Source organism: Microcebus murinus, chromosome 19 (genome assembly GCF_040939455.1).
Source record: "Microcebus murinus isolate Inina chromosome 19, M.murinus_Inina_mat1.0, whole genome shotgun sequence".
Taxonomy (NCBI): domain Eukaryota; kingdom Metazoa; phylum Chordata; class Mammalia; order Primates; family Cheirogaleidae; genus Microcebus; species Microcebus murinus.
Window position 1 is genome coordinate 48,357,335 of NC_134122.1, and position 26,978 is coordinate 48,384,312.

Genomic DNA, 26,978 nt, shown 5'->3' on the forward strand with positions numbered 1-26,978 from the left:
AACAGTGGCAAAAGAACATGAACAGAAACTTTTCAAAAGAAGATAGACTAATGGCCAAGAAACATTTGAAAAAATGGTCAACATCTTGAATCATCAGGGAAATGGAAATCAAAACCACAATGACATATCATTTAACTCCAGTGAGAATAGCTTTTATCAAAAAGTCCCAAAACAATAAATGTTGGATGTGGAGAGATAGGAACACTCATATGCTGCTGATGGGACTACAAACTAGTACAACCTCAATGGAAAGTAATATGGAGATACCTCAAAGAACTAAAAGTGTAACTACTATTTGATCCCACTACTTGGCATCTACCCAAAGGAAAAAAAGACATTTTATAATAAAGACATCTTCACTCGAATGTTTATAGCAGCACAATTCACAACTGCAAAGATGTAGGAACAAGTGCTCATCAATACATGAGTGGATTCATAAAAATGTGGTATGTGTGTGCCATGGAGTACTTACTCAACCACAAAAACAGTGGTGAACTAAAACCTTTTGTATTGTCCTGGATAGAGCTGGACCCATTCTGCTAAGTGAAGCATGATAAGAATGGAAAAACAAGCACCACATATACTCATCATCAAATTGGTACTAATTGATCAACACTTATGTGCACATATGGACGTAACATTCATTGGGTGTTGGGCAAGTGGGAGGGGGGAGGAGAGGATAGGTATATTTGCACTGTCTAGGGGCTGGGCACACTTGTAGCTCTAACTTGGGCAGTGCAAAGGCAATATATGTAACCTAAACATTTGTACCCCTGTAATATTATGAAATAAAAAAAAAACTTTGTTTCTCTACAGTCTTTTCACAGAGTGAGTTTGCAATATGTCTGTTGAGTGGAATGAAAAGGAATAGAATTGAACCGAAAGGAGGAGTGCAATGGGAAAGCTCCATTCATTAGTATTTAGGATTTAGTATTCTTAATCCATTTCTTTGGTTATATTTATAAAACTGTCTTTTGGAAGGTTAGATGGGTAACGTTGGAGCAGTTTGCTAGATATATTCATGTTGATCTTTTAAAATAATTTTTTTTTTTTTTGGAGACAGAGTCTCACTTTGTTGCCCAGGCTAGAGTGAGTGCCATGGCATCAGCCTAGCTCACAGCAACCTCAAACTCCTGGGCTCAAGCAATCCTTCTGCCTCAGCCTCCCAAGTAGCTGAGACTACAGGCATGCGCCACCATGCCCGGCTAATTTTTTCTATATATATTAGTTGGCCAATTAGTTTCTTTCTATTTATAGTAGAGACCGGCTCTCACTCTTGCTCAGGCTGGTTTTGAACTCCTGACCTCGAGCAATCTGCCCGCCTCGGCCTCCCAGAGTGCTAGGATTACAGGTGTGAGCCACCGCGCCGGGCTAAAATAATTTTTTAAAATATTTTGTATAGTTGAGGGTCTTGTTATGTTGCCCAGGCTGATCTCAAACTCCTGGCCTTCAGCCATCCTCCTGCCTTGGCCTCCCAAAGTGCCGGGATTACAGGCAGAACCACGATGCCTGGCCGCAATTTAAGAATTGATCTTTAAGATCAATTCATGTTAATATTAAAGAAAGCAAATGAACGACCAAATGGCTTTTTAAGAACACAGTATAGCAGACCTAAGACAACCTTCTTTTAGCATCCTCTAAATGTATGAAGATAAAAATAATAGCAAACATTCATTGAGGGTCCGGGCACAGTTAAGCGTTTTGTATGCATTGATTTACATAACCCTCCCAGCAAGTAGGTGAGGTAGGAATTATTTTTATCTCAGTTTTACAGATGGTGAAATGGAGGCTTAGAGAGCTTGGGTCACAACAAGTAGCGTAGAATCTGGATTTCGATTTGAGTCTGTTTATTCCAAAGTGCATACTTTTAACTATTACAGTTGCTGCCTCCAATATTATATATAAAACATCTACTAATACTAAGGAGCTAAAACATAGGAAAGGTACAATCTTTGGTGTACACATCAGGAGTTCCCCTGATTGTTTTTTATTAGAAATGTGCTGCTCAGCATGCAATTGCATAAATGCCATAAGTACGTCAATAAAATGAATGCTGAGTTTCTTGAATCCTAAAATTTGTTTGGCATATAAGGTTCTTTATTTCTTTACAAGGTATGCAATGTGTCAGCTGCTCATTCCACATGTCTAATCGGTTATAAATGCTCATTCCTCCCTAACCAAACAATCTCTCCTATGAAAACATTGCCACTAAATCATTTCCCTCTATCAGCATTTCATGTAGGATTGTTTATGGTTCATTCAGTATTCTGTGAGATGTTAATAATTATGTTAAGTAAAATAATAAAACAGACAAAGTATACGTGGCCAAATAAGTTTGCCAAATCCTGCATCAAGAAGTTTTAAGTCTTTTTTTTTTTCTTGCAGTACTTCTCAGAGCTTTTATTATACCGGCGTGTGTTGTAGCCCTTCAAAGCAGCACTGTTCCAACATGTGCCCACAAATGCCAGACATATGTATAATTTTCAACTTTATAGTAACTATGTTAAAAAAAAAAACAACTAAAAAGATACAGATGAAATTACTGGTAATAAGAGATTGTCACCTAATATATCCAAAATATTATCATTTCAATGTGTAATCAACATAAGAAAGTTATTCATGAGACAGTGTCATTCTTTTCATATATGTATTTTTGTCCTAATTAGCCAAGATCCAGTGCATACAACACATCTCAGTGCAGACCGGCCACAGTCCAAGCACTCAACAGCCCCACATGGCTGGATACCAGGACAGCACAGCCCAAGACAGGGTGCTTGGTATTTCTCTACTGTCTTTGACCACGGAATGGGGTTTTTTTGTTTGTTTTTTTTTTAGGGAATATTCACCAGGACTAATATTTTGTGAAAAATTCTTTGGGATGTAATACCATATATTTATGTAAAAAAAATAAAAATAATTTCTAAAAGTAGTTAATTTCACAAATACATTTTTTTACATGTATTTCTAAAAGATAACCTTAGTTAGGTTATCTGATTTTTCCAAGGTTATTTGCCAAAATATTTCTCATACGTATTTATATTTCTTTGGCTTGAAGAAGGTAAGGTCTTAAGGTCTCTCAGATTTCAATATTCTACAATTTCCAAACTTATATTCAAGAAAGTTAAAATCTTCTAACCCCAAATCAAACTCAAACAGAACAGAATAAGACAAAACTGGACATGAAAAGGGGAGATAAGTACAGATAGGAAAATTGAGTTAGGAGTCTTGTTTTCCTTAATTTTTTTTCAAAGTCAACATTCTTTTTTATTTATGTTTTTGACATACAAAGAGTTGTACAGAGTTAATGTATACAATTTGCTGAGTTTAGTTTTTAATTTTTTACTTTGTGTGATCTCTGTCATCACACATCCTCTCTCTCCAGGACCTTGGACCTTCTCCCTTTTAAGATGAAGGGTTTTGGTCGGGCGCGGCGGCTCACACCTGTAATCCTAGCACTCTGGGAAGCCAAGGAGGGTGGATTGCTTGAGGTCAGGAGTTCAAAACCAGCCTGAGCAAGAGCAAGACCCCGTCTCTACTATAAATACAAAGAAATTAATTGACCAACTAATATATATAGAAAAAATTAGCCGGGCATGGTGGCACATGCCTGTAGTCCCAGCTATTTGGGAGGGTGAGGCAGGAGGATTGCTTGAGCCCAGGAGTTTGAGGTTCCTGTGAGCTAGGCTAACGCCATGGCACTCACGCTAGCTAGCCTGGGCATTAAAGCAAGACTCTGTCTCAAAAAAAAAAAAAAAAAAAAAAAAAAAGATGAAGCGTTTTGAACTACATCATCTCTGAGCTCTATTCCAGCTCTAACACCTGGATTCTGACTTGTACCTTTAAGAACCATAAATAGGCCATAGTTACAGATCTATAATAAAAACAAAATCATATTTTGCTACTATAACGACAAGCTTAATAATTCAGAAATTAAAATACACTCCATTCCATAGATGGCTAGCAGCTAAAATAGAAAATCACCAGAATAATTTGGTTCTATTTATTGAGGAGTTTCAAAGCTTCTTACTCACTTTTCACCCCTGAACTATTCCAGTGTTTGATTTCAAAGAGATTTAGTATCAATAATCTATATTTGTGACAAATTCCATCGGAAGTCCAGAAGACTTGCTAAACAGAGATACAAAGACATGCAAAACATGAAAAAGAAGTTTGGCTAAATATTTCCAGTCACAAATAAATCCTTATATTAGTGGCAATTTTTGAAATATGTGATGCTTGCTTCTTACCCAAGGTGCTAACAATTGCAGTGATGTGAGAGTTTGTATTAGTCCAACGGAATTTGTTGGTTTTTTTTTTAATTAAGATGAGGATAGCTGATTTTTATTCATCTATTTTACTAATAAATTACACTCGAACATTAGCCAAATGGTTTTCAAATTACCGTTGAAATGAATTTATTTTTACATAGTTAAGTACAAACATCTCTATCATACTGTTACCAGAAAGTGATCACAATTTCAATTGGATTAAGTGGAATAAAAATTGAAATTTCATTTCTATTTGCCTTCTTTCTTTGTTTCTGCAGCTGTTGAGAAATGCCCCAATGTGAAGGTGCACTTTGGCCACAAGCTGTTAAAATGTAACCCTGAGGAAGGAATGATCACAGTGCTTGGGTAATTGTGGGTCAGGTTTTTGACTTTAAGGGTAAAGAGTTGGAGTGGAGAACTGTGTCTGTAAAGTTTGTTTTTTGTGGCTCTTTTGCAAGAGTTAAATGAAAGTTACTGAAAGGGTAATTCACATGGTTTTTAGATTCAAGGAATTTTGTGTGGAAAATAAGGCCCTACTTTTCCTCTGAATACCGACACCAGCGATGCCTCTAAATTCTCACGCTCACTCACCCCTCTGCAGTACTGTGTTTGAAACTGGTGCCTCTACTCTGCTTCGGACTCTCTCCTCCCTTGAAATAAGTGCCATTTCTCTGCCTCTCCTCAGCTGATTCTAGAATATTTCCTCTAAAGTTCGGCCCTCATAACCCACTCTTGAGATGTCATGGATTCGTGGTCATGGGTTCGACAATCACTTGTAGATTCACATCTCTAAAATAAACATCTCTGGTCCGGGTTTCTTTCTTCATTCTCGATCCTGACCAAAGTCTTAATCAATCAATATTAATTTCCCCTCAAACGTCTTTGCAGGAACATCTCTCCATTATTCAAACACAACTAAAACCTTGATGATCAGTTTCTCCCAAAACATGTCCCATGCCTGTCTTCCCCAGTACTAGTGCCCAGATAATTAGAATAGTTTGTGGTGTGTCCTTTTTCACTGTTCTCTCTATAAATGCTCGCCAGTCCTTCTTACTCCCTTCTGGCTGCACAGTCTGTCTTCCCTCTTCCTGCAGCAGGACGGGGCTTGGGGCTCTGGTCCCTGCATGTGTAGGCTGTTGTTATCACCTCATCCCTGTGTTCCCCCCTCATCTGCATGCTACCTTCATTACAAACTGCCAAGCAACGTTTCTTAAATTACCACTCTTCATACATCATCCTCCCAATGGGAGAATTCATTTTCTCCCTTTTGCCAGAATAATATATTTAAACCTTTTGTCTTAAAATTCAAAACTCGCCTCTTCTCCTCCTGCCTTTCCCTCCTCACATTGTACCATTTTCTCAAGCTTATCTTCTTATACCTTCTTCTCAAGCCAAATGTTTTGCTTCTAGTCATTCATACACTTGGAATGTATGAATACATTGTTCATTCATTCTTATGTTGCCCCCTTTTCAGGATTCTCTTTCTTCCCGCAGAGTTCAACTCTTTGTCACACTTTTGTGGCGTAGCACGTCTTTGGTAATCAGTATAGTTTTGTGCAATTCTCATAGGCAAACTTATTACTGGGAAAAGTGTGGGGTTTTTTTGGTTTTTTTTTTTGAGACAGAGTCTTGCTTTGTTGCCCAGGCTAGAGTGAGTGCCGTGGCGTCAGCCTAGCTCACAGCAACCTCAAACTCCTGGGCTCGAGCGATCCTGCTGCCTCAGCCTCCCGAGTAGCTGGGACTACAGGCATGCACCACCGTGCCCGGCTAATTTTTTCTATATATATTAGTTGGCCAATTAATTTCTTTCTATTTATAGTAGAGATGGGGTCTCGCTCTTGCTCAGGCTGGTTTTGAACTCCTGACCTTGAGCAATCCGCCCGCCTCGGCCTCCCAGAGTGCTAGGATTACAGGCGAAAGCCACCGCGCCCGGCCCCTGGGAAAAGTGTTTTTAACTTAATTTTGTATCTATTGACTCTAAGTCAGATATATAAAGGTGAGTTTTTCTAGGTTAGTCATTTATCCACTACTTCTCACAGCCAAGTAGAGGCACATTATTATTATTTTCACCACGAGACTTTATTGTTTAGGATGGCTCATTCTATTTTTCAGATCTGACAAAGTTCCCAAAGACGTCACTTGCGACCTCATTGTAGGATGTGATGGGGCCTATTCGACCGTCAGAACTTACCTCATGAAGAAACCTCGCTTTGATTACAGTCAGCAGTACATTCCTCATGGGTACATGGAGCTAACCATTCCACCCAAGCGCGGGGATGTAAGTCCTGCCCCTCTTCTGTCTTCCTTCCTCAGCCCGTGTCCCGCACAAGTATGGAAGCACATCCCAGCGCAGTGGTTCTCAGCAGCACGTCTTGGTCACTCTTGAGGTCTGTCACAACCACCTTGTAATTAACAATGCCCTGATGCACAGGTATCTCTTTCGTAATACCATTCTCACTCCCTTACTCTCTGATACTCTTTCTTGAGTGAAAAAGAAAAGAGGGGAGTCACAACCACGCTACTGGAAACACTCAGAGGGTTTGCATCATATAGTAATGTTATCCACATTGTTTTTCACCAGCATTTCTGGCCTTTAATATTGCAGTCAATGATGAACAAAATTGGTTTGCTCTGTCATTTCTCTTCCCTTCCTTGCCTTTGGAGACATGAAAGATCGTAGAAGCGGTCAAAACATAGCAAGAGAGAAAAGTAAGGATATTCTCTCATCCAGCGGTTTCCTCACTACCCACCTAAAACACTGGCTCCTCTATGCCTCTTCCATTTTGCTCAGCAAGTTCACCCAACCAGAAGCCACTGTCCTTTGCATCCTACCTCATCTACACTTTCCTCTTCCTTATGAATCCTTTGTTTTAACCACTCCAGACCCACAAGTTTTTACCTGCCAAGCTTTTATCTCCTGTGCTTCTAATTTGACACCAAGCCACTCATTGTCTTTCTACCACTTGTATTGCTGTTAAAAATAAGTTATTTGGCTTTTCATATGTATCCATCTTGCCTATTCAACTGCACCGAAAGACCTCTGAGGTCAAGGAGATATGCACTTATTTATTTCTATCTGTGTGTTGGGCTTTCTCTGGGGATGAAAAAGCAAGGAAAGCATGATCCCTTCTCCTGAGACACAAATAAGTATAATATAGTATGAAAATGTTAGGTAGAAGACTATGCTGTTCTTTCAGTGTTCTTCTTACTATGTCAGATACACATGGGAGGTGCTCTCTAAATATTTGTAGAAAGTAATACAAATTGAAATACTTGGAATAGTGACTGCACATTTTTATGTATATTATTAATAACCCTGGGAACTTTCAAGAGTTTGGGTCCACTGGGTCTTTGGGTCCATTGATCTACTCAAGCAATCAATACTTACTCAGGCTGTTATTGTAGGCATTGAAGGGGAGTCCATAAGGAGACAAGATTCCCCTGTACTATTTATGTTTTAGAAAACAAATGATAAGAATGTCTTATCATTGTAGAATTGTTTTTCAAAATGTTTTGTAAAATAATTTGTAAAATTTTGATTTTGGCTCATGAAATTTAAACGTAAGACTTTTCTGTCCAGTATAGATAAGTACAAAATAAGGCAAAAAATAAAGCAAAAGACTTTTACATATATACCTACCCACATTTATATTTTTTATATATATATATTTTTAGGTGTGTATATATACATATATACACACACACACACACACACACACACATAGAGAGAGAGAGAAGTGAGAACATGTTATACTATGTTCTCAAATCTTGAATTATATTAACACCCAGTATCAAAAACCCACCTAAGGCTGAGTTTATAAGAATAGAACACAAAACATTTTTCAAGGCAACTACTACTTTATGTAGCAATAGATGTGCATATCACCATGCATATGTTACTGGTTTACATTACTATGGAAACAATTATAAAGCAGAGTTAGCTTTATAGATGTGCCATATTAAGCACTAATCAAACATATATCCTTTTTGTCCTGCAGTTTGCCATGGAACCCAACTATCTGCATATTTGGCCTAGAAACGCCTTTATGATGATTGCACTTCCTAACACGGTAGTATAAGCTCTCTTATCAACTAATTTTTCATCTATAATTAAATTTTTGCTGCTTTTGTACTTAGCATGTGAATACCTGATTGATCTTTTCATTGTTTAATCTATGTAGTGATCATACGTTTTAAACTTTGGGGTTACTGAGGAAAGACCCTAAGGGCTTCTAATCATTAGTATCTACTTTGGCAAGAAGAGTTAACTAACATCAATGAATGATGGGAGTTTATGAGCCTGTCATCTCCACCAAGATAGTGCAGGAGGGCTGGTGCTCCAAAGAAGCCAGAGAGATTTAGATTAAATATTAGGGTGCTCTTCCAACCTTTAAAGTCTGTAGGACACTGGAATATATATTGTCAAAAAAAGAGCATGGTTTTACTTTCATTGAATTTTAGGGGCTTTTTTCTACCCATTTCAACTGGTTAGTTAGTTGCTATCTGTCCTAGGGTCAGTGGCTATGGTGTTTGCCTGGTGAAAATGGACAGTTCTCAGTGTAGAAATTCTCCTGATAACCGAGGAGGCCAGGGAACACCCCTGGAACTTGGCAGAGTTTTTCTCTGGGAGGGAACAACGTGATGGTGCCTGTCTGCTTGGACATTCTTTCCAAGAGTTGGTCACAGCAAGAAGCCCTACGATTCAGGGATCAGCTTGCAGCGTCAGATCTCCCAGCCCCCATCCCCTCTCACTGTGCTCCTCTTCCCAAAGAACAAATTGTTTATGTGCACTTTGTTCCTGCCGTTGGCCCCAGTCCTTCTCACGCTGTTCCTCCTCTTCCCACAGAACAAATCATTCACGTGTACTTTGTTCATGCCCTTTGAAGAGTTTGAAAAAATTCTAACCAGTAGTGATGTGCTGGATTTCTTCCAGAAATACTTTCCAGATGCCATCCCTCTCATTGGAGAGTAAGTTTCAAGATGTACAATTGTGCCTTTAGCTCCACAGATTTAAGTTATTTCAAATTCAAAAAAAAAGATATGCATATTATTTTAGTTTTGGTTAAACTCAATGGGCCATGCACTGACCTGCACAGAAACCTACATTAGAGCAAAAGTCTAAGTGGATGTTGTGCTGTGAGCAGGAATTCTAAAAAACACCCATGCTATAGCCAGTTTCTCCAGGACAGATGAGCCACCAATGTCCCTAAGCTTTTGTGCATGGTGTGCAGCCTCCTACCTCAAAGGGTTGAGAACTAAATGAGATCATGCCTATAAATCACTCAGCACAGGGCCTAGCACGTATTAAGCTCCCCACAGTTGACAGCCAATTGTCAGGTTCATGACCTGCTGCTTCTCTGGACCATGTCAACATCACCCTCCACATGGACTTTGTCATGTATTCTCATTCAATGCCTCTGCTCCCACCATTCCTGCCTCCTGGAATCCAACTCTCTTCCCACTGCCAATGGTGTCTTCATGGAGGCAGCATAGAATTACAGAAAGAGTAGGCCTTAGTCAGCTCAGGCTACCATAACAAAACTACCATAGACTGGGTGGCCTGTAAATGACAGCAATTCATTGCTCACAGTTCTGGAGGTTGCGAAGTCCAAAATCAAGTCACCAGCAGATTCGGTATCTGGTGAGGTCCCACCCACTTCTTGGTTCATAGGTAGTAGTCTTTTCACTGTGTCCTCACAGGGTGGAAGGGACATGGGATCTTTCTGGGGTTCTGCCCTTTCATAAGAGCACTGATCCCATTCATGAGAAATTCCACTCTAAATACCTAATCACCACCCAAAGGCCCCACCTCCCAATACCATCGCATTGGGGTTTAGGAGTTCAACATATGAATTTTAGGTGGACATAAACATTTAGTCTATGGCAGAGCAAGATTTTAATACTGCTTCTGCCCCTTACTGCCTTGAGTCTCACCTTTAAAATGGGTATCAGAATACTTACCTTAGGGCAGTTGTGAAAATTAAATGAGCTAATTATGTAAAAGAGATAGCACACTGGCTCATAGCAGGTCTTATAAACAATTGCTAGTTCACATTTTTTGCTGCAGACTAATTCAGTCCATGTTGATCCCTTTTTCCCCAACCATGAAGAGAAATCTTTGTCTGCACACCAAAATTAGCCCTTATACATTTTAAAAACTGGTTCCATGGCTATTTTTCAGCTCTCTAGCCAGATTTAAGATTCTATTTACTGTTTCTCCATTTATTGCTTCCACAAAACTCTATAGATGCTTTACAAATATTAGTTGTTTTTTCCTTTTTCACTAAAAGCATTATGTATTACAATCGATCTCTTGCACTTATTTCTCCTGTCTAACTTAAATTTTGTACCCTCTGACCAACATATTCCAATCCCCCAAATACTAGTTTGAATGGTTTTGTACATTTCCAAATACATAAAGGTTCATATTAATTTTAATTTTGTTTTAACTTTATTGTTGTTTAATCAAATACATGACAGCATTTGTTTGATTTTTTTCTACAAATACACCCATGTATTTGAAATTTTTATGGTCCATATGACACAGAAATATTCAAATTATTCAAATGCAGCCAAACTTGTTCTTTTTGTGATTAACATTGTTGCAGACCAAAAAGATAAGAACAATGGAATTCTAAGATTGGAAGAAACTTTATTTTTTCTCTTTCTTTCTTTTCTTCCTGGCATTCTTGTGTATTTTTAAATAAAATTCACTGGCGAGAAATTCAGTAAATCTAAAAGAATTTAGCAATATTTAATACCTAATTTAATATCTTTACATTCTGATTATCTCCCTCTGAAGGAGAGAGCTGGTGCAAGACTTCTTTCTGTTGCCTGCCCAGCCCATGATATCTGTAAAGTGCTCTTCATTTCACTACAAATCACACTGTGTACTGATGGGAGATGCAGCTCATGCCATAGTGCCATTTTTTGGGCAAGGAATGAACGCGGTGAGTTCTTTTTTCCTAGGTAAGTCACTGAAATATCTCCATGTCAGTCTCAACTAAACAGTCTTAAATTAAAAAAAAGAGAAAACATGTCTAAGAATATCACCACATAATTTCTAAGAACACAATCAATTCAACAATCATATCAGTTGTTTAATTAGACTGATCACCAACCCACTCAGGATCTGGATTACTTGATCTAATAATCCATAGTAGAAAAAGGCAGAAAGTATATTACAGTTATTTCTTGAGAATTGGTTTCAGGACACCTGTGGATACCAAAATCTGTGGATGCCCAAGTTCCTGATATAAAATGATATAGTATTTGCACATAATCTATTGATATCCTGACATATACATTTTTCTTTTTTTAAAGAATTTATTTTTAATTATGTGGATAAATAATAGTTAGTTACATATATTTATGGGGCATATGTGATGTTTTGATACAGGCGTACAATATGTAATGGTCAAACAGAGTAATTGGAGTATCCATCACCTTAAGCATTTATCATTTATTTTTTTTTTTTATTTTTTTTTTATTTTTTTTTTTTGAGACAGAGTCTCGCTTTGTTGTCCAGGCTAGAGTGAGTGCCGTGGCGTCAGCCTAGCTCACAGCAACCTCAAACTCCTGGGCTCGAGTGATCCTTCTGCCTCAGCCTCCCGAGTAGCTGGGACTACAGGCATGCGCCACCATGCCCGGCTAATTTTTTTTTTTATATATATATCAGTTGGCCAATTAATTTCTTTCTATTTATAGTAGAGACGGGGTCTCGCTCTTGCTCAGGCTGGTTTTGAACTCCTGACCTTGAGCAATCCGCCCGCCTCGGCCTCCCAAGAGCTAGGATTACAGGCGTGAGCCACAGCGCCCGGCCTATCATTTATTTTTATTACGAACATTCCAATTCTAATCTTTTAGTTATTTTAAAATATACAATAAGTTATTGTTATTGTGCTACCAAATACTAGATCTTATTCTAACCATATTATTGTACTCATTAACCATCCCTACTTTATCCCCTCTTCCCACTACCCTTTTGAGCTTCTGGTAACCGTCATTCTACAATCTAATTCCATGAGTTTAATTTTTTTTTTTTAGCTCCCACATATGAATGAGAACATGTGATATTTGTCTTTCTGTGCCTGTCTTATTTCACTTAACATAATGTCTTCCAGTTCCATCCATGTTGTTGCAAAACACAGGATTTTATTCTTTTGTATGGCTGAATAATATTCCATTGTGTGTATGTACCACATTTTCTTTATCCATTCATCCATTGATGGTCATTTAGGTTGATTCCATGTAGTAGTGCTGTAATAAACATAGGAGTGCAGATATCTCTTTGACATACTGATTTCCTTCTTTTGGATATATACCCAGTGGTGGGATTGTTGGATCACATGGTAATTCTACTTTTAGTTTTTATGAACCTCCACACTGTTTTCCATAGTGGCTGTACTAATGTACATTCCCACTCACTGTATAAGAGGGTTCCTCTTTCTCCACATCCTTGCCAGCGTTCATTGTTGCCTGTCTTTTGGATAAAAGCCATTTTAAGTAAGATGAGATGATATTTTACTATAGGTTTGATTTGTATTTCTCTGATGATTAGTGATGTTGAGCATTTTTTCATATATCTGAAGTTAGGTAGTGTATTTGAAGTTAGGTAATGTATTTCCTCCAGTTTTTCATATATCTATTGGCCATTTCTGTGTCTTCTTTTGAGAAATGTCTAAACAGATCTTTTTTGCCCATTTCCTAATCAGATCATTTGTTGTTTTCCTATGAGTTGTTTGAGCTCTTTATATTCTGATTCTTAATCTCTTGTCAGATGAGTAGTTTGCACATATTTTCTACTATTCTTTGGGTTGTTGCTTCACTTTGTTAATTGTTTCCTTTGCTGCATAGATGCTTTTTAGCTTGATATAATCCCATCTGTCTCTTTTTGCTTTGGTTGTTTGTGTTTTTGAGGTCTTACTCAAAATGTCTTTGCCCAGACCAATGTCTTGGGATGTTTCCCAATGTTTTCTACTAGTAGTTTCATCGTTTCAGATCTTAGATTTATATTTTTTATCTACTTTGAGTTGATTTTTGTATATGGTGAAGGGTCTAGTTTTATTCTTCTGCATATGTATATCCAGTTTTCTCAGCACCCTTTTTTGAAGAGACTGTCCTTTCCCCAGTGTATGTTTTTGGGAAAATGAGTTTACTGTAGATGTGTGGATTTACTTCTGGGTTCTCTATTCTGTTCCATTGGTCTATGTGTCTGCTTTTATGCCTATATCATGCTGTTTTGTTTAGTATAGCTTTATAGTACAATTTGAAGTTAGGTAATGTATTTCCTCCAGTTTCATTTGTTTGGGTTTGGGTTTGGCTATCCTGGGTCATTTGTGTTTCCATATCAATTTTTAGGATTATTTTTTGCACTTCCATGAAGAATGTCCTTGGGGTTTTGATAGAAATTTCATTGAATATGAATATTATCCTATTGAATACCACCCCTACTGCTTGGGGTGGTAGGGACATTTTAACAATATTGATTCTTCCAATCTATGAAAATGTAATATCTTTCAATTTATTAGTGTCCTCTTCAATTTCTTTCACCACAGATTTATAGTTTTCATTGTAAAGATCTTTTACTTCTTTGGTAAAGTTTTTTGCAAGGTATTTTATTTGTAGCTATTGTAAATGATATTATTTTCTTGTTTTTTTAAATATTGTTTGCTGTTGGCATATAGAAATACTACTGATTTTTATATGTTGTTTTTGTATCCTACAACTTTATTAAATTTATCAGTCCTAATAGTTTTTTGGTGGTATCTTTAGGTTTTTCTAAATATCAGATCATATCACCTGCAAACACATATAATTTGACTGCTTCCTTTCCAATTTGGATGCCTGTTATTTCTTTCTCATGTTTAATTGCTCTGGCTAGGACTTCCAGTACAACGTTGAATAAAAGTAGTGAAAGTGGGCATACTTTTCTTGTTCCAGAAGCTTTTCCCCATTCAGTATGATATTATCTGTGGATCTGTTTTGAGTATGTTCTTTTTAGATGCAGTTTTTTGAGAGTTTTTATCACAAAGTGATGTTGAATTTTAAACAAAAATTTTGGCATCAACTAAAATGATGATATTTTTGTCCTTTACTCTGTTGATATGATATATGACATTTATTGATTTGCATGTGTCAAACCAACCAATGCAACTCAATGCATCCCTGAGATGATTCCCACTTGATCATGATGAATGTTCTTTTTAATGTGTTGTTGAATTTGGTTTGCTAGTATTTTGTTGATGATTTTTGCAACTATATTCATAAGAGATATTAGGCTGTAGTTTTCTGTTTTTGTTGTATCTTTCATTTTGGTATCATTATATGATACTGGTTTCATAGAATGAGTTTGGAAGTTTTCCCTCCTTGGTTTTTTGGAGTAGTTTGAATATAATTGCCATTAGTTCTTCTTTAAATGTTCAGTAAAATTCAGCAGTAAAGCCATCAGGTCCTGAGTTTTTCTTTGATGGGAGGCTTTTTATTACTGCTTCTATCTTGTTACTTGTTATCAGTCTATTCAGGTTTTGGATTCCTTCATGATTCAATCTTAGTAGATTGTATGTGCCTAGGAAATTATCTATTTCTTCTAGGCTTTCCAATTTATCAGCATATTGTTGCTCATAATAGTCTCTAATGATCCTTGGAATTTCTGTGGTATCAGTTGTAATGTTTCCTTTTTCATCTCTGATTTGATTTATTTAGGTCTTTCTTTTTTCCTTAGTCTGGTAAATGTTTATGAATTTTATCTTTTCAAAAAACCAACTTTTTGTTTCATTGATCTTTTGCATTTTTTAGCCTAAATTTCATTTATTTCTGCTCTGATCTTAATTATTTGTTTTCCTTTACTAAGTTTAGATTTGGCTTGCTCTTATTTTTCTATTTTTTAAGATGCATAGTTAGGTTGTTTATTTGAAGTTTTCCTACTTATGTGATGTAAAACTTTATTACTATACATTTCTGACTTAGTACTGCTTTTTCTGTATCCCATAAATTTTGGTATGTTGTGTTTTCCTTTTTCAGAATTTTTAAGATTTTCTTCTTAATTTCTTAATTGATTTGGTGTTCACTGGGGAGCATATTGTTTAATTTCCATGTGTTTGCATAGTTCCAAAGTTACTCTTGTACTTGATTTCCAGTTTAATTCCATTGTGATCAGAAAAGATACTTGATATGCTTTTAGTTTTTTAAATTTTTTGACACTTGTTTTGAAACCTAACATATGCCCTATTTTTCAAAATATTTTATGTGCGAAGGAGAAGAATTTTGTATTCAATTTCTATTGGATGAAATGCTCTGTAAATGTCAATTAGGTCCATTTGGTCTATAGTACAGATGAAGTCCAATGTTTGTTTGCCAATTCTCTGTTTGGACTATCTGTCCAATGCTGAAAGTGGGGTGTTGATGTCCCCAGTTATTATGGTATTGGGGTCTATCACTCTCTTTAGCTCTGATATTTGCTTTATATATATGAGTGCTCCAATATTTGGTTAGATATTTATAATTGTTATATCCTCTTGCTGAATTGACCTCTTTATCATTATATAATGGCTTTCTTTGTCTCTTTTTACAGGTTTTGTCTTGAAATCTATTTTATCTGTTATAAATATAGCTACTCTTGCTCTTTTTTGGTTTCCATTTGGGTGGAATATCTTTTTCCATCCCTTTATTTTCAGTCTATGTGGACTTACTACTGCCAATTTGTTATTTCTTCTCTGGCTGTTTTGTTGGTCCTCTCTTTCTTCCTTCCTTATTTCCTGTCTTACTTTTTGTAAAAGTGATTTTCTCTGGTAATATGTTTTAATTTATTGCTTTTTATTTTTAGTGTATTTGTTATAGGTTTCTGTTTTGTGGTTATCATAGGCTTGCAAATAACATCTTATTGCCAATTATTTTGAACTTATGACAGTATAACTCTAATTACAAAGCAAGAAAAAAATAAGCAAAGAGAAAACTAAAAACTCTACACTTTAACTCCATCCCTCCCACTTTTTGACATTTTGTTATCTCTATTTATATCTTTTATACTGCCTAGATCTTAAAAAGTTGTAATTATTATTTTAGCAGGTTGTCTTTTAGTCTTCCTACTAAAGATATGAGTAGTTTGCACACCACAATTGCAGTGTTAGAGTATTCTGTATTTGTTTTGTACTTACTATTATCAGTGAGTTTTATACCTTCAGATGATTTCTCGCTCATTAGCCTCCTTTTATTGAGATCTAGAAACTGCACATAGCATTTTCTGTGAGACAAGTGTGTCAATGAAATCCCTCAGATTTTATTGTTGTTGTTGTTCTGGAAAAGTCATTATTTCTCCTTCATCTATAATGAATAATTTTGTTGTATATATATTCTTGGTTGAAAGGGTTTTTGTGGTTTTTTTTTTCTTTTAGCACTTTGACTATGCCATCCCACCTTCTCCTGATGTACAGTTTCTACTGGGAAGTCTGCTGCCAGATGTAGCAGAGCTCCTTTATATGTTATTTGCTTCTTTTCTCTTGCTGATTTTAGGATCCTTTCTTTTTCCTTGAGCTTTGAGAGCTTTTACTATATTCTTTGAGATAATCTCATCTGGGTTGAATGTACTTAGTGTTCTATGACCATCTTCTACCTGATTATTCATATCTTTCTCTAGGTTTGGAAAGTCTTCTGTTATAATTTCTTTGAATAAACTTTCTACCCCAATCTCTCTCTCTCTCTCTCTCTCTCTCTCTCTCTCTCTCTCTCTCTCTCTCTCCTTCTTCTTTAAGGCCAATAACTCTTAGATTTGCCTTTTTGAGGCTATTTTCCAGATTTGGCAGACATACTTCATTCTATTTTATTCTTTTTCTTTCTTCTACTCTGACTATGTATTCTCATGTAGCCTGTCTTCAAGCTCACTATTTCTTTCTTCTCCTTGATCTGTTGAGAGACTCTGATACATTTTCAATTTGTTAATTTTGAATTTTTTATCTCTAGAATTTCTGCTTAGTTTTTAAAATTTCAATCTCTGTTAAATTTCTCTGACAGAATTCTGAATTCCTTTTCTGTGTTATCTTGCAGTTCATTAAGCTTCCTCAAGACAGTAATTTTGAATTCTCTGTCTGAAAGGCCACATGTCTCCATCACTACAGGATTGGTTACTTGTGCCTTATTTAGTTCTTTTGGTCATGTTTTCCTGGACATTCTTGAGGCTTGTGGATATTCATCACTGTCTGATCATTAAAAAGTTAGATAATTTTTCCAGTCTTCATAGTCTGGGCTTGTTTGTACCCGTTATTCTTGAAAAGGCTTTCCATATATTGAAAGGGCATTGAGTGCTGTGATCTAAGCCTGTGGTCACTGCAGATGGATCAGCACTAGGGGTCCCCTTAGCTCAGGAATGCTGAAACTCTTGTGGACTCCTAGAGGCACAGGCTCAATGGATTTGGGTAAGATAAGAGAGAATTCCTTGGACTACCAGACAAAGTCTGCTTGGGGTTGGAGAAGAAAGTCCCACATACTTTAAATCATCTGTAGATTGTTTATAATACCTAGTACAATATAAATGCTATGTAATTTTTATTATACTGTATTGTTTTCTATTTGTATTATTTTATTGTTGCATTATTTTTATTGGTTTATTTTTGGAATATTTTCAATGTGAGCTTGATTGAATCTGCAGTTGTGGAAACTGAGAATATTCCTGCAGATCAACTATATAGTATACCGTTCAGTTAGAAAACTCTATCCATAGCTCAAAATTTGGAAACTTGGCTATCAGAAATTCAGGACTTAATTTTTAACATTTTTTTCTAGAGGTTGTGCATAAGTATACAATGTTAGCTTCAAAGAAAGAAAAGAATCTCAAGTTCTCTGGTTTTTTTCCAATTTTTCTTTCCAAAGGAAAGGGAAATTTGGTTGACAAGATTAAAACAACTATGACACTTATTAAGTGTTGAATAGTATTGCCTTTATAGAAATTTTACTATTCTGGCTAGAAAAAACATTTCAGAAAAGAATAGTCTTTAAAAGTTTAACATTAATTTCAAGAAATCCTAAACTAAATGCATGTGTATGTGTGTGTGTGCTCTAATAGCTTTATAATAATTAGTTATATATTGTTTTGGTGATTGGGATATATTCCAAATAAAAAATAGGTTATGAATCTAATTTGTTATATTTTCTACAAAGTAGTGGTAAATATTTTGTCTGATAAAAACATGAGAATATGTTAATCATAGTATAATAGATAAATGCCCATCATCTGACATTAGAATATCTGGTTTCAAATCCTGGCTCCATAAATTACTACAAATATATTCTTGTACAACTTGCCTTGTTTTCTTTATCTATAAAATTGGAATTTTAATGATGCTTACCTCAGAAATTTGTGGAAAGTAAACAAATTAACATAAATAAAGAATTCTAAACTATAATCTCAGACCCATATTGTATGTTTTATTTCTAAATGCATATAGCATTCAGTCTATATAATTTATTTGACAAGTAAATTTACTTGTTACAGATGCAATCTCTATAATTGATGTGAAAATTTTAAAAATAACTTTATATTATTTCTAAAACTATAGTTTGAATTCCTAGAAAACAGAAAACCTGGTTTTCAATTTTCTTATTTCACTCTGCATTTAGCATAGTATGTTACTAATTTTGTGGACTATTATTTGAAATTTGCTTTAATCTTAAATTACAGGAGCTAAAAATTAATATGGGAGTAGTTTTATCCTATCATTAAATTGCTGTAAATGTGAACCTCAGAAACCTGAATAGTTTAAATATGATTCTAAAACTCATGGTAGAGCAATATAATTATTTGTTCTTCTCAAAGAAGCAATGGAATCCATCAAAATCACAATAATTTAAAACCTTGGTCAAATTCTAAATCCTTATATATACATATATGGGTGGGGGGAGAGAGAGGGAGGTAGATGTATGAGTTGAACTAAGACAACACCATCAAGCATGCAGTTGGTGGTCTTTTATAATCGTAATTTAATACCAGGTAACAATTCAACTACTTTGTACTGGTTGAGGATATACAGGCTATGAATTATACTTGCTAATGGAAAGTCTGTTCAAAATTGCTATGAAGTGTTTCCTTATTTTTTTTTTCTTGTTTCAGGGCTTTGAAGACTGCTTAGTGTTTGATGAGTTAATGGACAAATTCAATAATAACCTTAGTAAGTAAAATTTCTCAATTGGACATGAACTGCCTCTGCTGATTGTATACTTGTTTCTGATCCTCAGTGAACACAAACACATGATGTATATTCCCTGTTTAAGATTATACATTTTTCTGTTAACAGCCTTTGCCACTGTTGTTGTCCATTTCAGACAATGAACACCAGGAGAGGGAAACCTAGTTTCTTTTAAGTTCGTACAGGAAGGGCCGTGCCATGATCCACAAAAAGACAAAAGTTCAGAGTACCAAAGCTTGGCCATAATATGATTTCTCTCCCTTTCAATCTAGGTACATCCTGTGCCTGCATCTCATACAGGGTACCCTAAGAAACACTCCCAGAAGCTCCAGTACTTTCTTTCTTGCTTTTTGCCCTACCAAAGTTCGCATCTGATAGGTCCATTTGCTTTTTCACTAAAATTGATGCAGCCAATATATTATTTTACGAGTATTGAAGTTTTAAGTTTTTATGTAATTCTGGAATTAAATTAAATTGTATACAATTATATAAATAAATTCTATATGTACGTGTGTGTATATATAATTTTTATATATATAAGAAAATGCAAACAATAGCCTAGCAGCTAAATAACCTTTTTCTGCTTCCCAATGGCTACTTCTGAATTTAAACCCATTGCAGTAAAAGACAGACTAGAGAACTGGCCTTACACTTATACCAGATTCAAGTCCTGACTCACCAATTTATTAGCTGTGTGATCTTGAGCAAGTCACTTACTTAACCTTCCTAAAGCCTCAGTTCTTTTTCATGTATATAAATAATACCAACTTCAAAGAGTTGTAAAGATTAAATAAAATGATGTATATAAAGCTTTAAAAATAAAAAAAGAAAAAGCCTGGCATAAAATAAGTTCACAGTAAATGTTTGTTATGGTGTGATAGGAAGTCACTGCATACTGGTGCCTAGGTCTGAAGATATTATGGTTTTGGGGGAAAATTTCTTCTGTTTTATTTTTCCTTTCTTCCCCAGTCATCTCACTCAGACACTTGGGATCCAGAAGCATTTTGTTTCCTGCCTTCTTAACCCTCGCGTGATCAGTTTCCACGATGGAGGTAGATGGAAGGTTCATGTATCCGAGCGTACTGTGGTTTGGGGAACTAGAGAACGAAGATAAAACAATAATTGTGAAAAATAATGATAACTAACATCACCCAGCATTTAATGTGTTGGGTATTAGTCTGTTTTGTATTTCTATAAAGGAATACTTGAGGCTGGACAATTTATAAAGAAGAGAGGTTTATTTGGCTCACGGCTCTGCAGGCTCTACAAGAAGCATGGCACTGGCATCTGCTTCCAGCGAGGGCCTCGTGCTGCTTCCACTTGTGGTGGGAGGGGAAGGGGAGCAGGCATGTCACGTGGTGAGGGAGGGAGAAGGAGAGAGAGGGAGATGTCACACTCTTTTTAACAATCAGATCTCATGAGAACTCATAGAGTGTGAACTCACTCATTCCTGTGTGGAGAGCACCAAGCCATTCATGAGGCATCTGCCTTCATGACCCAAACACCTCCCATTAGGCCCTACCTCCCACATTGGGGATCCAATTTCAACATAAAGCCAGGCCTGGTGGCTCATGCCTGTAATCTCAGCATTTAGGGAGGCCAAGGCGAGAGGATTGCTTGAGGCCATGGGGTTTGAGACCACCCTGGGCAACATTGCAAGAGCCCATCTCTACAAAAAAATTAAAAATTAGCCAGATTGGTGACTGATTTTTAATTGACTAATTACATGCATGTAGTCCTAGTCCTAGCTAATCGGGAGGCTGAAGCTGGAGAATCGCTTGAGCCCGGGAGTTACAGTGAGCTATGATGACACCACTGCACTCAAGCCTGGGCAACAGAGTGAGACCCTATCTCTAAAAAAAAGAAAAAAAAAATTTCAGCCAGATATTTGGAAGAGACAAATAATATCCAACCTATATTAAATATCTTGCTACTTTTTAAATGTATTATCTTATTTGGTCTTCACAGAAAACATGGGATACAGGTACTGTTCTTGTTCCCATTTTATAACTGAGGAATTAAGGCTTAGAGATGGTTAAGTAACTTGCCCAAAATCATGTAGCTAGAAAGTGGTAAAGCTGGGACTTGAACTCAGGTTTTCTGACATTAGAAATGATAATCTCTAATAAGTAGAGTTGTTAGGCTATGTAGGAGTAATACCAGTTAGTCATTCATTGTCATTCATTCAATATTTACTATATACCAGGTTAAGATTTCAAACATGAAATTCAGGAGCTGCCTTCTAGGAGTTCACAGGACAATGGGGGAGGTGATGTTTAAGCTGATAAAGTGTCTCAGGCACAATGAAACAAGTGTGTACAGGGCACCAAAGGAACACAAGAAAGAGGAGCAAATTCTAAGACCTGGAGAAAGGAGAGTCAAGTACAGTAATATTTGTTATGGACTGGTTTCCATGTGTGAAATAAGAAAAATAATGATTTTACTAATCAACAAGTATAATATATATTAACTTCATTGTAACTTTTATTTAATCACAACAGGAAATTCTCTATGTGTATTGTTCAGTAGTCATAGATTGTCTCATAGAATGGTTATTCGTGGTTTTGAAAGAATAGAGAAGACATTGGTAGTGAATATACCATTTAATTTGACCTGTGTAGAGCCCAGGACATTTTTATAGATTGTTTTAGAAAAATGTAATCATTTAACTTGGTTTCTAGGTTTGTGTCTTCCCGCATTCTCAAGGTTTAGGACTCCAGATGACCACGCGATTGCAGACCTATCCATGTACAACTACATAGAGGTGAGTGAGAAGGTTTGGCTTGATTCTATGAGATGGTTCACTGATAGTCTAACAAACGTTCTTTTCTTGATCTTTGCTCCAGCCCTCATCTCACGTGTGCTGCACAAAAGTAGGTACAAACAAGAACACACACAAAGCATTGCTTAGGCTTGCACGGATGGTGACTATGTGGCTAGTTACAATGACACACACACATCATTTCTACTTACACTTCAGGGACGTTTAGGAGGTAACAGAGATGACAAACCCTCTGATAATTCACGTGCTTAAATCTTAGACATTTAATAGAGCTAGTAATATGCCATTTTAATGAAAATATAACTTTCAGATGTGTCAACATATTTAGAAAATCTAAGAAATGTTAAGTGACCTTTTCACTCTTAACATTATAACCTGCATATTTAAAGTAGCTCTAAATATCCTTTGGAGACTTTTCATACTGAAGAAATTCATGGTCAGAAAGATTAGTACTTTGAAGAAAAACACGTTACTTCTATTGTGAGCCAGTTATATGACAAACTCACAATAAGTGTTTGTGATTATAGTCTTAAAGTAATCAAATGGAAGAATTTATAAGATAAATTTAAAGAAGAGAATAGCTAGCTGTTTTCCATCTCTCCTGAAGACAGACAGAAAGAAAGTGACTTCAACTTGAGAATTGCATCATATATAGTGAAGGAAGCTCTGGAAGACACTGGAAGGCACTTTATTGATGTATCCTGCCTGAGTCTTTAAAAACAGGACAGCTACAGCACATTTGTCCTGAATAAGAAGTAGGTCAAGGCAAACACAGCTTTAAACAATCTTTTGTTGCCATAAACAGTATTTCAAACCAACCAGGAAGCAACAGAAAATTAGCCTAATCTTTGAGCTCACAGATTACTCCCATATCTGGTTGAATAAACTCTCTGCTGAAATGGAATTCTTTTATTCCATTGAGAAAAGTAGATTTCCCTAACAGGTTTTGTGTAATTGCTATGTATTTCCAAGGTAATGTCCTATACTACAGACGTTTACTAAAAGGGATTAGGAATGAGTATCATAAAAATTAAAAATTTGACTACTTTGTGTCTGGAATTGTGACGAGTAAGAATGATGAGTAATGATAAGTTGTGATAAGGAAATGCATGTACTTTGTTCAAAAGTGTTCTTTAAGACTCTCATGTGATTGCAGATGCGAGCACATGTCAACTCAAGGTGGTTCATTTTTCAAAAGAGCATAGAGAGATTTCTTCATGCTATGATGCCGTCTACCTTTATCCCTCTCTATACCATGGTAAGGTCTGGATTTAAGACTGTTTCTCATTCTAATCCTCTGTGCAGCCATTAAGGAATACCCAAAACCACATTTCAAACTTTCCTACAGGTCGTCTTTTCCAGGATGAGGTACCATGAGGCGGTGCTGCACTGGCGTTGGCAAAAAAAGGTTGGAACAGATTACACTCCATTTAAAAAAAAAAATCTAGTGTGTTGAAATGTCATAGTGTTGTGTTATGATTATATCAGGTAAATACAGAAATAGTGGGACAGACACCACCTGTTTGCCTTCCAGCCAAAAATGTCCTGAGGCACAAAGAGCAGAGAGCTCACTGAACAACATTACAAAGAAGAGGCAAAAAGAGAGCTTTTGAAGGGAAGAAATAAGAGAAAGAAATTAATGCCAGTATTTCTCAACTTTTGACTTTATTTTAGCAATGTGAACTGTTCTTGACTTTCACTTCCTGCAATAAGTCTTATGGATTTAATTTGTAAAAGTGGAAAAAATTGAATCCTGTATAAAACACTTATTCCAATGTAATGCTATGATATGTTCATGTTGGGCAGTTGACCCAGGAATACCATCAAATAGAATTTAAATTTCTGATCTTCTTTGGGAATTTTACAACAAATAGTTTTTGTTCAGTGCAGAGACATTGAGTGGCCGTGGTGACGAGCAAGACACTGCCCCTACCTTTCACATGGCTCAGAGGCTAGTGGGGGAGACAGTGGAGAGGGCTAACCTGCTCTGGGGGGAATGGCAGTGGGCTGGACAGGGGAGGCTGGAAGAACGTGAGTAGCGTGCCCAAGTAGGAAAGGCCAGGACTCCAGTAGAGCCGGAAGGCAGTGCACGTGTGTAACAATGGCCAGAGGGGAAGCTGACCGGTAAGCAGAGCCTTAAACATCTGGAATACTATCTTGAGAGAAACAGGGAGACCAAGTGGCTCATAGACTCAGGTCTGGATTTTAGAAAGATTACTCTGCTGTGTGGAGAATGGATTGGAAGCAATCAAGATTTATCCACACAAAGATGGATAAAATAGCATCCCTGGAACTAAAAGGAGCCTAAAAGACTAAAAGAGAGAGGCAGCTAGAATGCAGGACCGCAAATATGGTGAGGATGGCCCTGGAGTGTACCTGACCAGGATTAGAATGAGCCTTGGGCTGTCATTTTACTGCTGGTAGCAAAAGTATGATGTTTGAAAGTCTTTGGGCCAGTGTGTCTTCTCAGTCACAGGGGCCACCAGGCCCACTACTCTTCTTGGAGACTGTGCAGCATCTGAGAAGTGACTGAATTGTTTGTGTCCTCAGCACAGTGATCTGCTAAGACAGAATTCACAGCTCTTTCTCTAAACTGGGGGTGGGGCGGGGAAGGGTGGGTTCTGGCTGCACAAATGTTGACTGCTAAGAATTCCTCATACAGAACTGCCTGGAATCGTGATTTTCTTGAGAGAGAGGGAGGAGGGAAGCTCACAGTTCTTGACTTTACCTTGACCATTTCAATTCTTTGCCTGGTGATCATGCAATTAGATTGCTGTTTGTAGATTAAAGAATAAAAAGGAAATTGAATACTCTTTTGTCATTTAAGATGAAGTCTATTTCAAGATTTTATCTCTGGACAAATGAAATGAGAGCTCTTGCTGTCTTTACAGGTGATAAAGAAAGGACTCTTTTTCTTTGGATCGCTAATAGCCATGGGTAGTGCCTACCTACTTAGGCACTACGTATCACCAAGTCTTCTGGACTACTTGAGAAGGCCATGGAACTGGATCACTTACTTCCAAAATACAGGACATTGAAAGGTGGTCTTGCTAATAAACTAACAAAAAAAAAAAAAAAGGAAGAGAAAGATCACTATCCTGTGTTTGATTAACAGCATGGGTCTTAACTCGCTGTCTTTAAGATTAACCACTTGTGGAGATCGTTTTTTCCAGCATTTGGAAAGAGCAGAGTGTGTGAGGTTCCCTGGTGTAATGGTTAGCACTCTGGCCTCTGAAAAGAGGAGAGACGATAGAAAAGGAATGTAAATCCTCTGCCAGACCAGACTGGCCAGACCACATTCTGGAGGAGACTGATAAGACAGCTTCAAGGAGGAAAAAAAGGAAAACATGAACACCCTAACATTTCACAGCTGTCTCCTGCTAATCAGTGTACAGCAATACACTTTTTTTTTTCCCCATAAAAGTCTCGAGCCCCTTAGCCTTGGGGCCAGCACTTCTCCTTTCTTTCTCTTGTGCTGTGCCCTTCCCCCCTTCGGGAAGTAAAATAAACCTTCTTTCTTTAAAACTATTTTAATCTTTGTGCCTAGAATTCTTTCTCAGCCCGAGCTGTGAGCTCCCACCCGAACACACGTTTCCCTGCAAACTCCATGGAGGCACTAAAATAAATTCCCTGTTTCATGAGCAGGTGTTACAAAGGTTCTGAGATAGCAAATGCCTGATTTCTCTGTGGCCAAAATTAAGGATCAAAAACATGTTTCCATCACCATGTTTAATTTACTAAAGGAAGATAGTTGTCAGTTTATAATTAAATTCGATGTAAAATCTCTCTGTGTGTGCTTGTTAGGTAGATAGGCTCCCCGGCTCTTCTGGGGACAAGGGTTCCCTGTTTTGGTGCTGTCTCAAGCAATTGCTCCTCCTGGGAAGAAGGATGAGGGCGGGCCCTCCATTTTGGTGCTGCTCCACCCTTAATTCTATCTTGAGCAGCTGCTACCCCTGAGGACGGAATGAATGCTATATCAATATGGGAATTCCCAGCCCATGCAGGATAGGATTTAGAAAGTGACCTAGAGTAACCTAAGTGTAATTAATATACCATTAGCTTGAATCTGCACTGCAGTTCACACTGCAGTTCACACCCCCCCTCCCGCCCCAGCTAGTCTTTTTTAGAGGGAGCTTGTATATGCAGATGGAATTTTGAGGACACTTGTTGATCATTTGATAACTTCCTATACTTCCCAAGAGCCCTCCCCCAGACTGAGATAATAAAAGGAAATAATCCAAGAAGTTGAGGAAGTGAGTGGATAGTGAGTGAGTTGGTCTGTCTCTCTCCACCAGTGGAGACAGACCTGTTTTATGCTACAATAAAGAGCTGCTCTTGTGAAACTGTTCCCTGCCTGAATTTAGTCTGTTGTATTGGACTTGCTGGTGATTTTTCTAAGAAAGGAGTCAGGAGACTGAGATAATAGTCTGGACTTGACACTTTGCTGTGTCTGGTCATTCTGAGGCCGAAAAAACAACAAGAACTGAGGGCAGACTCCCACCCTGGCATCTTTGGTGTCAAAACCTGGGATTCTGACATGTTCATTGCAATTATTGGGGAAAATACACCACCTTCTTAAAGCTGCAACAAGCAGCTTCCCCACCATGTCATGCACGCTCAGGTCGGGTCATTCTAGCTGTAAAAGTGCAGTGGCTAAGGTCCCTTCCACTTCTCTAAAAGGCTCCAGAAGCTTCCGTGAAGGTACAAATCATGTTTTGTTTTTTTTTTTCCCTTTAGAAGACATAATAAAAT

The 26,978-nt window shown here is 37.1% G+C and overlaps 1 protein-coding gene across 2 annotated transcripts in view; it reads left to right on the forward strand.

Annotated features, from left to right (window-relative positions):
- Positions 1–25,754, forward strand: part of KMO (kynurenine 3-monooxygenase) — a 49,563-nt gene extending 23,809 nt beyond the window's left edge. The window contains exons 6-15 of one of the 2 annotated variants that reach the window (XM_012751272.3): positions 4,547–4,634; positions 6,381–6,546; positions 8,267–8,338; positions 9,115–9,236; positions 11,071–11,218; positions 19,369–19,426; positions 22,126–22,208; positions 23,383–23,484; positions 23,575–23,634; positions 25,118–25,754. In XM_012751272.3, the coding sequence (XP_012606726.1) occupies positions 4,547–4,634; positions 6,381–6,546; positions 8,267–8,338; positions 9,115–9,236; positions 11,071–11,218; positions 19,369–19,426; positions 22,126–22,208; positions 23,383–23,484; positions 23,575–23,634; positions 25,118–25,264 (1,046 nt within the window). In that variant the 3' untranslated portion in view covers positions 25,265–25,754. Of the gene's footprint in view, positions 1–4,546; positions 4,635–6,380; positions 6,547–8,266; positions 8,339–9,114; positions 9,237–11,070; positions 11,219–19,368; positions 19,427–20,413; positions 20,497–22,125; positions 22,209–23,382; positions 23,485–23,574; positions 23,635–25,117 lie in introns of those variants that run through there. The other variant, XM_012751273.3, reaches the window with a different exon arrangement.
- The last annotated feature ends 1,224 nt before the right edge of the window (positions 25,755–26,978 follow it).